Genomic DNA, 13,423 nt, shown 5'->3' on the forward strand with positions numbered 1-13,423 from the left:
TAGACGAACCCAATAATTGAGGGGCTAAAAGTGGACTTAATCCTTCCCAAAAAAGCATGTGCTGATGTATTGGAGAAGCAGTATAAAAGAAAAAAAAGGACATTGGTCCAATTACAATTGTCAAGTACACCCTCAGTTCCAAATTATAAGACAGTTTGACTTTTCTAGATACATTTCTTTTACCATATATCTAATGTATATACACGTATCTAGAAAAACCAAAACGTCCTATAGGGAATGGAGGGTGTACTATAAAAACATTTAAAGAGAAGTAAGCAAGCATAGACCAAGGCACCATGATTACTGCATCCTTAAAATTCCTTGCAGCAGAAAGCAGGTGACAGCCTGACACTCTGCCCACAGAAAATTCTCAAATCCCCTTTCCCTTGGAACTTGTTCAGAGGAAGTGGGATTAGCATCTGTTGCAGACTAGAGATTGCTCAGCTGACTGGTTATATATTAGGCTGCCGCGGCCAAAGAAAGGTGGGGCAAAAACTAAGGCCTGCTTCACCTCGCTTCAGGTTCATGTTTTGAGCGTGTTACCAGAGTATATCCAGTGCATGATTTCAGAAATGGGGACGCTGCCATGCCCATGGAGATCTGGCCACCTCTTTGCTTTCATCACCTTCGCCTTGTTGTTCTCGACTTCATTTGCTGGTTTGTGCGAGTAGTTCTTTCTTCCTAGAGGTCCTTGAGTTTTGTTTTCCATGATTCAAGCCTTGAATCCGTAAATATATGGTTGTTGAGTACTCAATGTCCTGTTTTTACCTCGCTCTAAAACAAGCTCCTTCCAGCTGGTCCGGCCTAGTTTATATTAAGTTTCAACAAGATATAAGATAAGTAGATCTTGGAAAGCATGCATATCTGGTGAAGGAACTAAATAATATGTTCCAGTTATGTGTAGGATCGGAGGTGTGAATGTGTGATTATCTTTTTTTTTTGGAGGAAATAGGTTTGACTCTTCATGGTTTTCACTGGTATGATGGTTTCTTCTTTCAGGGAGACACTACAGTTTCTTGATGGATCAAGATGCCTTTCGTGAACAAGGAGAGGTATATAGCAGGAAAACTAAACTGACAGGCTTTCCAAAACGCTCCATTCATCTCCCTGAGTCCATCTCTCTATATATGGGCTTCATATAAATCTAGCTTTTTCAGAAATTATCTACCCGTTTTGCTCACTTTTATGTGAAAATCAATATGTAGGCAGCACGAACTGAACAGCACGAAGCACTAGTGCCATTGGTGCAAGCTCGGATGCTTAGCGTCAAGACGAATGATTACAGCAGCTATGACCCTTCCCCATCCATGGACAAGCCACACTTCAAGCTCATACCAAACTGATCGATCATGTATATCCAGGTTGCAGCAATGGAGTTGCCGATGAGGAAATTAACAGCTTAAATGTGTGCCTGATTTATAAATACAGAGGCATTCCTAGGCTTGCTTAAACTGTTCTCATGACATTTAATATCTTATTATAGATGTGAGTATGTGATATACATGTTTGCTTCTTCTTTGCATTGATACGTAGTCACAGGCTTTGTTGTGGTACTACCAAATCACTTGGAGCCATCCATTTAATTAGATCATATGATTAGAATCATCTGTTACTTCTTAGGAGGTAATAGATGTATGTTTATTTAATTTGTAAAAAATAGGATAAATAAGTAAAAGTGTTGTCCATGGCTGAAGTCTCTGACAATGGGTCAGCGAATTATCAACGACAAAATGGAAAGCTGAAAGGATTTAGCTAGATGGCCAAAATGGGGTGAATAATCTATAATTTTTTTTACAATTGCACAAACACTAGATCAAAGTAGTTATTACAATAAGAGATCCTAATAGCAACTACTTTGTCAAGCTCTATTACACCCAAACGCAAGTCTCCGAAACAATTCTAGTAGCAAGTTGGTTCTACTACTAGAGCACTCAACCACACAAGAGCTGGCAACTAAACAAACTACACTAGTGAGCTAAACTAGAAGAGCAACACAAACAAGCTACAACTACACAAGCTAGATATGAACATAAAGAACGAGTGTAGTGGCAAACCAATCCAGACAAGAGAGATGACAATTAGTTTTTCATCTAAGGTTCGGTTGCTTGCCAGCAACTTAATCCTCAATGTGGCGAGTCTCTAGGTAAGTGATTCACACGCTAACAAGCTTCTTAAGCTTGATCTACAACTTGGGTGCCACAAGAATCAATCAACAAAGGACACTCCAACTAGCCACAAGCATTCCACTAGAATTGCCCATCAGGATCTCCCGCGGGGTGAGCACAAGACCCCTCACAAATTAACCGATTCAAGCCACTGAACAATCACCAACATGGTGCTTGAATTCCTCGCTGCTTCAAACCGTCAAGGTGGCGGCAACCACCAAGAGTAACAAGAAATCCGCAGACCAAACTGTCGATGAAATATGGTCGGCAGTCTACCTAGGGGTATGCCCTAAGGTAATAGATTGTCGGCAGACAGATGCGCAAGCCACAAACAAGACGGTGACGCAAGACAGACACGAGGTTTTATCCAGGTTCGGCCGCCAAGAAGGCGTAATACCTACGTCATGCGTCTGATTTGTATTGCTGTATGTCAATGAGAGATGTTTTTTAGAGGGGTCCCCTGCCTAGCCTTAAATAGTCCGGGGGGTAGGGTTACAGATCTGGAAACTAATCCTATCCAGTTACAATTGCCATATGTGGCCGGATAAGGATTCCTATTCTAACTGACCAGGATCTTGATTGATCGCCAAATCCGCCTTGACTCCTTGCGCGGGACTCCGATCAGGTTAGCCGGGCCGCACGTCATCTTTTGGTGGACCGGACCCACCGATCCGGGCCGGCCCAAGCTTAGCCATAAGGGTATAGGGGTTAATACCCCCACAGCTAGTCCCCGAGCACCATGTATTACTGCTGCGACACGCCACTTTAACCTTCTCCGACAAGTAAGGCTTGAGTCCTTGACATCTCTGACCACCGTCGTCGCCGGAGAAGTAGGTTGTTCGAAGAATATATGGTGCTCTTAAGAAAAAAGAAAAAGATTTCCGTCCTGGGAAGTGTGCCCACTTGTATTTCTGAACAGAAATGTAAGTGCGTCTTGGAGCAGTAGCGTCCTTGATCATTCAGAGGCGTAGGGGTCGAAAAACAAACACATTCACCGCAAGGTGAAGTGTGCCCACTTAGTCCCCGAGCCTGGTAGTAGGTGACATAGGCACGTGGTGCCAGGGTCTGAAAAGAATTCCTAATTAAGTTGAGAACCCAATCATCGTACAAGCAATACGAGATGCACCGGCAGGTGCATCGTACCGATGTAGTCCTCGAGCTTGCTGGAAGGCGAAGTATGAGCCTTGTAGCAAGGTCTAAATGTCTCTCAACTATATGTGAGTATAAATCACATGTAGCCGAGAAGAACGATCTCCGAGCAGTGGTCAGGGACAGTCCCCGAGCACTGATAGTAATCCTTACAACCAGTCAAAGCATAAGGGATCGATTAAACAAACACATTCACCGCAAGGTGAAGTGTGCCCACTTAGTCCTCGAGCCTGGTAGTAGGTGACACAGTCACGTGGTGCCAGGGTCTAAAAAAGAATTTCCATTAAAGTTAAGAATCCAATCGTCGTGCAGGCGATACGAGATGCACCGGCAGGTGCATCGTACTGATGTAGTCCCCGAGCTTGCTGGAAGGCGAAGTATGAGCTTTGTAGCAAGGTCTAAATAAATGTCTCTCAACTGTATGTGAGTACAAATCACATGTAGCCGAGAAGAATGATCTCCGAGCAGTGGTCGGGACAGTCCCCCGAGCACGATAGTAATCAGAGCAGTCCCCGAGCACGGCAGTGGTCGGAGCAGTCCCCAAGCACGGCACTGGTCGGAGCAGTCCCCGAGCACGGCAGTGGTCTGGTCCATCATTGAGCTCAAGACATGCAGCGAAAAAAAGAACACCACTTGTGTTATTATTTGGTGTATTTATTTATCTCCTTACTCTGTCAAGTCCAATCTGCCACGTCTAGTAAAAAAAGCAGACGGATATAACATATCACTCTGCCTTCTTACTCTTTTTGGCAAACAGTCGCTTGGCGCCTGTATGGAGGTGCGTCAGTGTGGGCCCTCTCACATTATCAACGAAGAGGCACGTACACTGGAAACGAAGAGGCACGTTTATTGGCGTAGATATCGAGGTTGTGAAAACAACCATCTGCGGCGCGTGCGCACGTCTCCCAAGAATCTCAGGCGGACAAAACGACGGAGCTCTTGGATATTTATAATATAGAGCTGGTAAGTTACTTTTTACCGATCCCCATTGTGATTCGCCGCCGCAACCTTCTTCTTCCTCTTGCCGAACCCTACTCCTCCGAAAATCACCACCAATCCCCCCTCCACCGCATCCACCCCCTTAGCAAGGGCAGATTAATGGCGAAGAGAGACGCCCAGAAGAAAGGCAGAGTCATGGCGAAGGAGTGGTGGAAATCAAGGAGCAATGAGCAGACCATCGAAGACCTCGTCGCCATGGGAGTGCTCCATAACAAGGCACTCGTGGGATGGCATGCGCCGGAAGGAGAAAGCTTCCCCGATCCACAACCAGGTGAGATTATGGTTTTCGAGGATTTCTTCAAGCGGGGTTTTGGGGTTCCAGTGCACCCTTTCCTTCAGGATCTCTGCTTGTATTACGAGATTGGGATTTGCAATCTGCATCCCAACTCGATTCTTCTTGTCTCCACCTTCATCCATCTTTGCGAGGCCTATGGTGGCTTCCAGCCCCATTTTGACCTCTTTCGCCACCTGTTCTGTCTGCGGAAGAAAGGGAGCGGCGGCTCGAAGATAGCCGGAGGCGTCTACCTCAATCTGCGTGATGGTATGAAAGCCCAGTACTTGCACTACCCCTAGAACACCTCGTTGGACGAATGGTACAAGAAGTGGTTCTACATCCATGAAGAGCCAAACACAATCACCCTGTGCGACGTGGGGTTGATTCCGGAGAAGAAGAACAGCTGGTCAGAGAAGCCCGAGCACTTAGAGCAGATCATAGAACTACTCGGGATGATCTCGTGGGGAAAGCTGGATGGTCCAAGTGTGGTCGGGAACTTCATCAGCCGAAGGATCCAGCCCTGCCAGAAGAGGGTACATCCTGGCTTCGAGTACCAGGGGAGCGTAGATCCAACAAGGACCAGGAAAGAGGCGCTCGACAAGATAGAAGTCAAGGCCAGGATTGGGGAGCTATTCAACCTAGCTGATCCCAATTATGTCAAGTTAAACGACATCGAGCACGCCTTCAAGCTGGCCCGACCTCCCCCAAAGGTAAATGATGCTTCCTTGTACCTGTAGAATCATGTTGTAACAAGAAATTCACTGTTGTCTCCTTTATGTTTCCCAGAGTAATGGTCATGACCGGGCAGCAGTGTTCGTGTCTCTGCCCCCTGGTGTGGATTGGCCACAAGTTGCTGGCCCAGCCGCCCAGACCAGTGCCAGGACCGAAGACGTCCACTGGGCAGCACTCGAGGTTGTGGAGGATGCATCGCCAGAGCTGCTGGCAAGCGGCCGGCTACCAACAAACGTCGCCAGGCCATCTTCCCCCTTTCAGACTGATGAAACAGAGGATGCAGACATCTTCCGACTTGTCCCTCGAAAGAGGAGGAGACAAATGGAGTCGACGGAGCAGGGTGGCTCCTCTGTGCCAGCAGTGATTGCATCTCCGACCACTACAACACAGAGGACAAGCGGGGGAAGTGTCGAGCGCCAAACCCCGGTGCCAGTACCGGTCATGGAAAAAGACCCGGTGGAACCGACCGAGCACGTGGAGCAGGCGCGATCGAAGAGACGCTCCTTCGCCATGTCATTCCGTGCTTCCAAGCTGTAAGAATCTGTAACTTTGATGTAAGCTTATAATTTGTATTAAATACTATTGTCTTCTAAACTTTTCCCTGGTATATCAGGTCGGCGTCCACCGAAAATCCCGACCAGCTAGCCGGGTGTGGCACGGCTTCGCCAGTACTGGTGGAAAGAACTGCTCAGCAGCTAGTTGTGGAGGAACCTATAGAAGAAATTCCACCGGAACTTCAGCAGACAAGCGGCCAGATGTCAGTCCCCGAGCAGCTAGTCGAGAAGATAGCCGAGCAAAGTACAAGTGCTTCGAGCACTAACCCTGCTAAAGCAGGTACCTTAGCGCCAAGGGAACCAGACCAAGCCGAGGAGCAGCAACCGGTGTTGGCACACAGCACGCTAGCCGATGCTACGGCTCATGGGAAGGCCATAGTGGTCGCGGAGACTGCAGACTCTAGGCCAGCGCCGCCCCCTGAACAAGTGGCCGAAGAGGACGAAGTAGAAGAAATCCTAGGGCCGTCCCCAAGATAAACGACAACATGTATATGTGTCGTGCTAGGCAGAACGACGAGTGGGTTATGCACGAAGAAATCCCAGAGGTCGAAGAGAGCCTAAAAGTTGAACGGGCGGCAAAGCGTCTGGTGACAGAAGTCCTAGGTATGTTTGGCTTGACCACTTGACCCTGTTATGTAGTCGATCTGTCTGACTTAGCTTGTTTATATGCAGGACTTGATGAAGACCATGAAGTACCGAAAGAGGTGCTTCGACCAAATTGAGGGAATCACGGCGAACAATAGAGAACTGGCGGCCGAGGTGGAACGCTTGCGCCTGCCAACTTGAAGCCAGCCGACCAGGAGAGGACAGAGCAAGAAACACAGAACCAAAATCCTGGTCGGCCAGCTCAATGACACAGAGCAGGGAAAAAACAAGTAAGTTGTCATTTTATCACAGTAAGTGTATGACACGTGTTGTTGCGTTGTTGGTAATGATAGCTGTAATGCAGGCTTAGAAGCTGAGGTAACCCGCCTCCAAGAGGAGAATAGCCGCGTGACCGCAGAGTTTGGTCGCCTAAAGGAGGACAATGAGAAACTGGCGCGCAGCCAGTCTCAACTCTAGGACCACACCACCAAAATGAAGGAGGAACTGAAGAGTAAGTATTCCAGACCACCGTTCTCATTCTGTTGCCCGCCTTATCTTATCGTGGCTTTACATTTGATGTCTTGTATGGTGTGCAGTTTTAAAAGTCAATGCCAAGAGGCATCTAGAAGCCATGATGAAAGAGCATGACGGCTGGAAAGCACGACGCCTCAAGGCCACCGAGGATCGGGACACATGGAAGAACCAGTGCTAGGAGGTGGCAACTGGCATTTTGCCCATCCTCGACCTTGTCGATCCGACGCTCATAGAGGAAGAGCCAAGGAACCCTAACTCAGACTGGTCGAGAGATGCAGACAAGCATGGGGATGGTTCCAAGAGTTCGTGAAGGAGGCGGGTGAGTACACGGGTGCCCATGTGCTAAGCATGGTGTGTGCCCACTACCCTCTGATCGATCTCAAGCGCCTAGAGGCTGGATACCCGAAGGAGGTAGACCCAGACAAGGCGGAAGGAGCTTCAGGATGGCCCAGCTGGACCTGTCATCAAAGATAATTGGCGACATTAACCTATGTGGAGGTGGGATAGCACCTGTACAGGGTACGCCATTGACAAGTCAGCTGGAAATGCCATCAGTTGCAAGCCAACCGACGAAGCCTGCGGCCTCGACCAGCCAGGCATCGGTGGGGCCATCCCCTTTAGCTCGACTAGCACAAGAGTCCCCAAGACTCGAGTAGGATATCGAAAGCAGCGAGCAGTAGGTGCCACCCGGCCCGACCAGCCAATGTAATAGGCTTAGAGCTGTAGAAGGAGGACATAGTTGTGTTATTGTAAACTTGGGCCTCTTCAGGCAAGCTTGTAATAATGTAACTGTATATCATTATAAGCTTGTTTGTTTTGTATAAAACATATTTAAGCTTGAAACTTATGTTGGTGTAACTGAGTGAGAACATGATAACGTTCTGTTTAATTGTACCATTTTGCTCGACACATCATCTCGAAAAGTTTGTGCGGCCCTAGTTTGCCATGTGGTCGAAGTGTGAGGTGCGTGACCTGTGCACATGTAGATGCGGACAAGTCAAATCAAGGGGGACCTGCCGATCACCCGTAACGTAGAGAGCGGATCTCGTGCACGTGTTGGGAGGAACCGGAGAGAGGTCCTGCTCTGAAAACCGTAGGAGTGGTGGTCGGCTTTTACTAGCTAAGTTAGAATAACCATAAAAGTCGAAGTGACACATTAGAGTGGTCGGAGAAAATCATAATAGCTTTATTGAAGTAAATCGAAAGTATAAGAGGGGTACATATCTCAGTAGTTAAGCATAGAAACATCTAAGCTTGTCGATGTGCCACGAGTTTGGTACGTCCGTACCGTCCAGGTGAGCTAACCTATAAGACGTTGGTCGTGTGACCTCCTTGATCATGAAGGGCCCCTCCCATGGGGTTGCGAGTTTATGGACACCAGCCTGGTTCGTCTTCCACTTCAGGACCAGGTCCCTCGACCACAAAGAACCTGCTCTTTAATGTTCTTGTTGTAGTACCTGCGCAAAACATCAAGGTATTTGGCCTGTACAGTACACAAGAATCGAGCCGCTTCTCTTCTGCGCTATTCACTTCTAGCTCCCGTACTTCGTTGGCCTTGCCTTCATCGAAGTTCTCTACCCATGCTGATATGAAAGCTATATTTGCAGGGAGGACTGCCTCAGCACCGTAAACCATAAAGTATGGCGAGACGCCGGTGTTACGACTGGGCTGAGTTCTAAGTCCCCAGACTATGGCTGGTAACTCCTTGAGCCATCTTCTGAGAGCTTTGTCATTTTCTCTATACATCCTCTTCTTCAACGCGTCCAAGATCATGCCATTTGCCCGCTCGACTTGTCCATTAGCTCTAGGGTGCACCACCGAGACGTATTTTACTACTATGCTCCTTTCATCGCAAAAGTCCCAAAAAGCGTTCCCGGTGAACTGAGTACCTAGATCGGTGATGATGCTGTTGGGTATGCTAAAATGATGGATGACCTGGTCGAGGAACGTGATAGCCTTTTCTGAGGATGCCTGTACCAAAGGCATGTATTCTATCCACTTAGAAAATTTGTCGATCAGCACAAAGACGCATGTAAATTTGCCTGGAGCTAGTTTGAAGGGCCCAATCATATCCAGTCCCCTAGCATGCGAAGGGCTAGGAGGCTGGTATTGTCTGGATCTCATGTGCTGGTACGTGGATTCTCTTGGCGAAGAACTGACAACCCTCACAGTGGTGGACTAGCTTCTCTGCATCGGCTACTGCTGACGGCCAATAGAACCCTGCTCAAAAAGCCTTGCCGACCAGCGTTCTTGAGGCCACGTGGTTGCCGCAGGAGCCAGAGTGGATTTGGTCCAAGAGATGTTCGCCATCCTCCTAGGTTATACACTTCATCAAGATTTCCTCCTTTGCGTTCTTGCACCATAGCTTGCCATCGACGAGCAGGTACTGCTTACTGCAACGCATCAGGCGCTCGTTCTCTATCCGATCAGTGTAACCACTGCCATCTATTAGGTACTTGATGAAAGGTATTCTCCAGTCGGGCTCATGAGTGGTCGGAGGGGGCTCGGCGGTGCTTGACGCCAAAACCGTAGCCACCAATTTCTGGTCTGGAGGCTTGTCTGCCGTGGAATCTTCCTCTTCGATGGAAGGCGTGAGTAGGTCTTGGACGAATACGCCATGTGAGATTTTTGCTCGGGATGATCCTAACTTTGACAGTGCATCCGCTGCTTGATTCTTGTCCTGGACCACGTGTATGTACTCGATGCCATAGAACCTGCCTTCCAGCTTTTTGATCAATTTGCAGTATGCATCCATCTTTTCGCTGGTTGTGTCCCAGTCCTTGTTGAGTTGGTTGATGACTAGAGCAGAGTCTTCGTAGACGTATAGACGTTTAGCGCCAAGCTCAACCGCAATGCGCAAACCATGTAGGCATGCTTCGTACTCGGCAGCATTATTAGATGCTGGGAAATAAATCCTGAGGATATACCGGAGCTGCTCCTTGGATGGTGACATGAAAAGGACTCCTGCTCCCACACTATCAATGTTGAGAGAGCCATCGAAGTACATCGTCCAATATTCGTCGGATCCGGGAGAGGCAGGCGTGCTTAAGTCTGTCCACTCGACGATGAAATCAACAAGTGCCTGAGACTTGATTGTAGTGCGGCTTGCAAACTCCAAGGAAAAGGGGCATAGTTCCATTGCCCATTTGACGATGCGCCCATTCGCATCCTTGTTGCTAATGATGTCTCGCAGAGGGTACTCAGTCATGACCACCACACGATATCCATCGAAGTAGTGCTTCAACTTTTGGGATGTTATCAGTATGGCATAGATCAACTTCTAAATCTTGTATGGCGTAGATCAACTTTGAGTAGTTTAAAGAACAGTAATCCTTTTTCGCCTAATCTTGATATGAAACGGCTGAGGGAGGCCATGCATTGGTAAGCTTCTAAACATCCTTCACCTTTTTGGGCGGCTTCATGTCCAAGACAGCTTTGACTTTCTCCGGGTTAGGGCGTATGCCGTCGTGACTGACGACGTTGCCGAGTAGTATGCCAGAAGGAACACCAAAGATGCACTTCTTTGGGTTTAACTTCCACTGGAATGTATTAAGGGATGCAAAGGTGCGTTCCAGGTTGTCAACAAGGGTATGAGCTTCCTTGGTTTTGACAACTATATCATCAACATAAGCCTCGACGAGGTCATCTTTTATCTTGTCTTTGAGGCAAGCTTGTATAGCGCGTTGGTAGGTAGCCCCGTCGTTCTTGAGCCCGAACGACATGGTCATGTAGTAGTAGGCGCCAAAGGGCGTGATAAAAGATGTCTTGATCTGGTCATCCTTTTTGAGAGCGATCTGGTGATAACCAGAGTAGCAATCGAGAAAGGAAAGGAGCTCGCAACCGGCGGTTGAATCTACGACCTTGTCTATGCGAGGTAAGCCAAAGGGGTCCTTAGGGCAGTGTTTGTTGAGATCAGTGTAATCAACGCACATTCTCCATTTATTATTCTTTTTGCATACAAGAACCAGGTTGGCTAACCACTCCGGATGATATACTTCTTTGATAAATCCGGCTACCAAAAGCCATGTAACTTCTGCCCTAATCGCCTCCTTTTTGTCGCGAGCGAACCGTCGTAGCTTCTGCTTGATAGGTTTGGCCTTGCCGTTGACATTCAAGGAGTGCTCGATCAAGTTTCGAGGTACACCAGGCATGTCAGCAGGTTTCCATGCGAACACATCCATGTTGCTCCTCAAGAACCTGACGAGCGCGTCTTCCTATTTGGGATCCAGGTTGGCCCCGATAAGGGCCATTTTGCTGGGATCACCGTCGACCCGCTGGATCACCTTGTGCTCCTTGGACTTGATGTTCTTGCGTGGAGCCTCGAGCTTCGGGATCTCTTGGTGGTCGGTCGAGGTCTTCTTGGCGTCGAGCACGGTCTGGGCCATGCGAATAGAGAGGTCATGAGCCTCTGCTATTCTAAAACTATCATCTTCGCAGGTATAAGCTGCGTACACGTTGCCTCAGAGGGTTAGAACTCCTTTCTCGGTAGGCATCTTGAGCACCAGATACCTGTAATGAGGTATGGCCATGAACTTGGTGAGCAACGGTCAACCAAGAATAGCATGGTAGGTGCCGTCGAAGTCGGCGACCACGAAGTTGACGTAGTCGGTGCGGAAGTGGTCCGGAGTCCCAAACTGCACAGGTAGCGTGATCTGCCCGAGAGGTGTAGAGCTCTGTCCGGGGAGAACACCCCAGAACCGTGCCTCGTACGGCTTGAGGTCCGCTTGAGCTATCTTCAGGGCGGGCAGACTGATTCTTGAACTAGTATATCGATGGAGCTGCCGCCATCGATCAGTACTCTATCGAACTTGAACCTTATTGATACAAGGATCAAGGACTAGGGGAAAATGCCCTGGCTCAGGTATTGTGGCCCATTGGTCCTTTCTGCTGAAGGAGATTTCAGCGGTGAGACCACGGAGGGAGCCGTGGATCGGTGAGGAGATGGTCGGTGTTGGCCACAGTTCAAGCAAGCGCGGGCGAGCAGCTTGCGTTCTCATGTTGGTCTCGATGGACACTTTGCCTCCGATGATGGTGTGCACAGCGATCGGTTGGCTTGACGTATTTGTGACGAGGGTCTGCATTATCATCGTCGTTATCATCGTTGCATTGTTCCCCTACGTCGTTAGGCTTGTCGGACGTATCCGGAGTCTAGTTGACGCGTGTAGATAGACTTGAGGACGCGGCAATTCTCTATGGTATGGTTTGACTTAGGATGGAGCCAGTAGGGCCCTTTCAATGCTTTGGCATAGTCGTCTTCATAGTTACGACGTCCGCCACCCTTTTTAACGGTGTTGACCTCGCCGTCGTCTTCCCAAGCACGCTTGCTCCTAGTAATTGTCATGGCGGTTACGCCGCTGATTACGTTGGTCACGGTGGTCACGGGAGTCGTTGCGCTAGTTGCGGCGGTCAAAATTGTCGTTCTGACCACGGTTGCCGCGGTAGTCGTCAGCGGTGTGGGGGGTGGTTGGAGCGTGGAACCCTTGCTGCTTCTTCAATAATTATCTTTTAGCGTCATCGGCGTTCGCATATTTCTTAGCGGTGGCTAGGAGCGCTGTGACCGAATCAGGTCTCTTGTGGAGAAGCTTGTCCCTTAGGGCATCATGAAAGCAGGAGGCCAGTGATGAAAGCCTCGATTGCCTCGTTGTCGGAGATTGACGGGACCTTGATGCGCATCTCCGAGAAACACCGGACGTACTCGCGCAGTGGCTCATCTTTTCGATCTCGAATCCATTGCAGATCGTATTTGTTGCCTAGGTTGTTCACAAGTAGCAATGAAGTTGTTGATGAAGGCTTGCTTGAGCTCCTGCCAAGAGTTCAAAATAGTTCGCCTGACAAGCTGACCAGCCATTGGTGACCCGCATGGCCAACAGCGACTGGGAAATAGTTAGACTATGACGTGCTCAGTCAGCCATGGCTGATCTGCACGCAGTCTCGTAAAGCATGACCCATAATTCGGGGTTTTCCTTGCCAGTCATACTTCTGAAGTTTCTCGAGCTTGAAATTCTTGGGCCATATGACTTGGCGAAGGTGTGGAGTAAACTGCTTCAAACCCGGCGGGCCGTGGGCAGTGTCATATTCCATACGGCGATAACTTTCGTGGGATGCTCGGTCGTCGGCTCTTTGGTTGATGCGAGCGCGCAGATCGCGTCCACCAAGGTAATGGCGGAGATCATTATTGCCATCGCGGTGATCTTGATTGCCATCTGGATTAGCCCTACGACCGTAGTTATCGCGGCGATTATCGTGGTTGTCCCAGCAGTTATCAGCCCGAACATCATGGTGGTTGTCGTCCCGACGGCGGTTGTCATCCTGGCCATCATCATGGCCACCGTTTCCACCTTGACAGTTGTCTGATGGGTCGTTGTTGCGCGAGCCACGTTGGTTGAGTGGCTGTGAGTGACTTGGGTGCTGGTGGCTGTGGCTTGACTCAA

At 48.9% G+C, this 13,423-nt stretch overlaps 1 protein-coding gene across 2 annotated transcripts; it reads left to right on the forward strand.

Moving 5' to 3' along the window:
• Positions 1 to 279: 279 nt before the first annotated feature.
• Positions 280 to 1,522, forward strand: LOC136551152 (protein CASPARIAN STRIP INTEGRITY FACTOR 1-like). 2 transcript variants are annotated; one of them, XM_066542736.1, is made up of 4 exons: positions 280 to 483; positions 571 to 657; positions 1,000 to 1,052; positions 1,206 to 1,522. In XM_066542736.1, the coding sequence occupies exons 2-4, from the start codon at positions 573 to 575 to the stop codon at positions 1,341 to 1,343; spliced, it is 276 nt and encodes a 91-aa protein (XP_066398833.1). In that variant the 5' UTR covers positions 280 to 483; positions 571 to 572; the 3' UTR covers positions 1,344 to 1,522. The 2 variants fall into 2 exon arrangements, with proteins under 2 accessions (XP_066398833.1, XP_066398831.1); XM_066542734.1 differs by having other exon boundaries at positions 281 to 657.
• Positions 1,523 to 13,423: the final 11,901 nt, after the last annotated feature.

Source organism: Miscanthus floridulus, chromosome 4, assembly GCF_019320115.1.
Source record: "Miscanthus floridulus cultivar M001 chromosome 4, ASM1932011v1, whole genome shotgun sequence".
In the NCBI taxonomy this organism is placed as follows: domain Eukaryota; kingdom Viridiplantae; phylum Streptophyta; class Magnoliopsida; order Poales; family Poaceae; genus Miscanthus; species Miscanthus floridulus.

Bases quoted from the DNA above. Each gene is read 5' to 3' on its own strand.
- LOC136551152 (XM_066542734.1), top strand. From the start codon at position 561: ATGATTTCAGAAATGGGGACGCTGCCATGCCCATGGAGATCTGGCCAC. The intron at 658-999 runs GTTTGTGCGAGT...TTCTTCTTTCAG, and splicing joins GTTCTCGACTTCATTTGCTG to GGAGACACTACAGTTTCTTG. The intron at 1,053-1,205 runs GTATATAGCAGG...ATCAATATGTAG, and splicing joins CCTTTCGTGAACAAGGAGAG to GCAGCACGAACTGAACAGCA.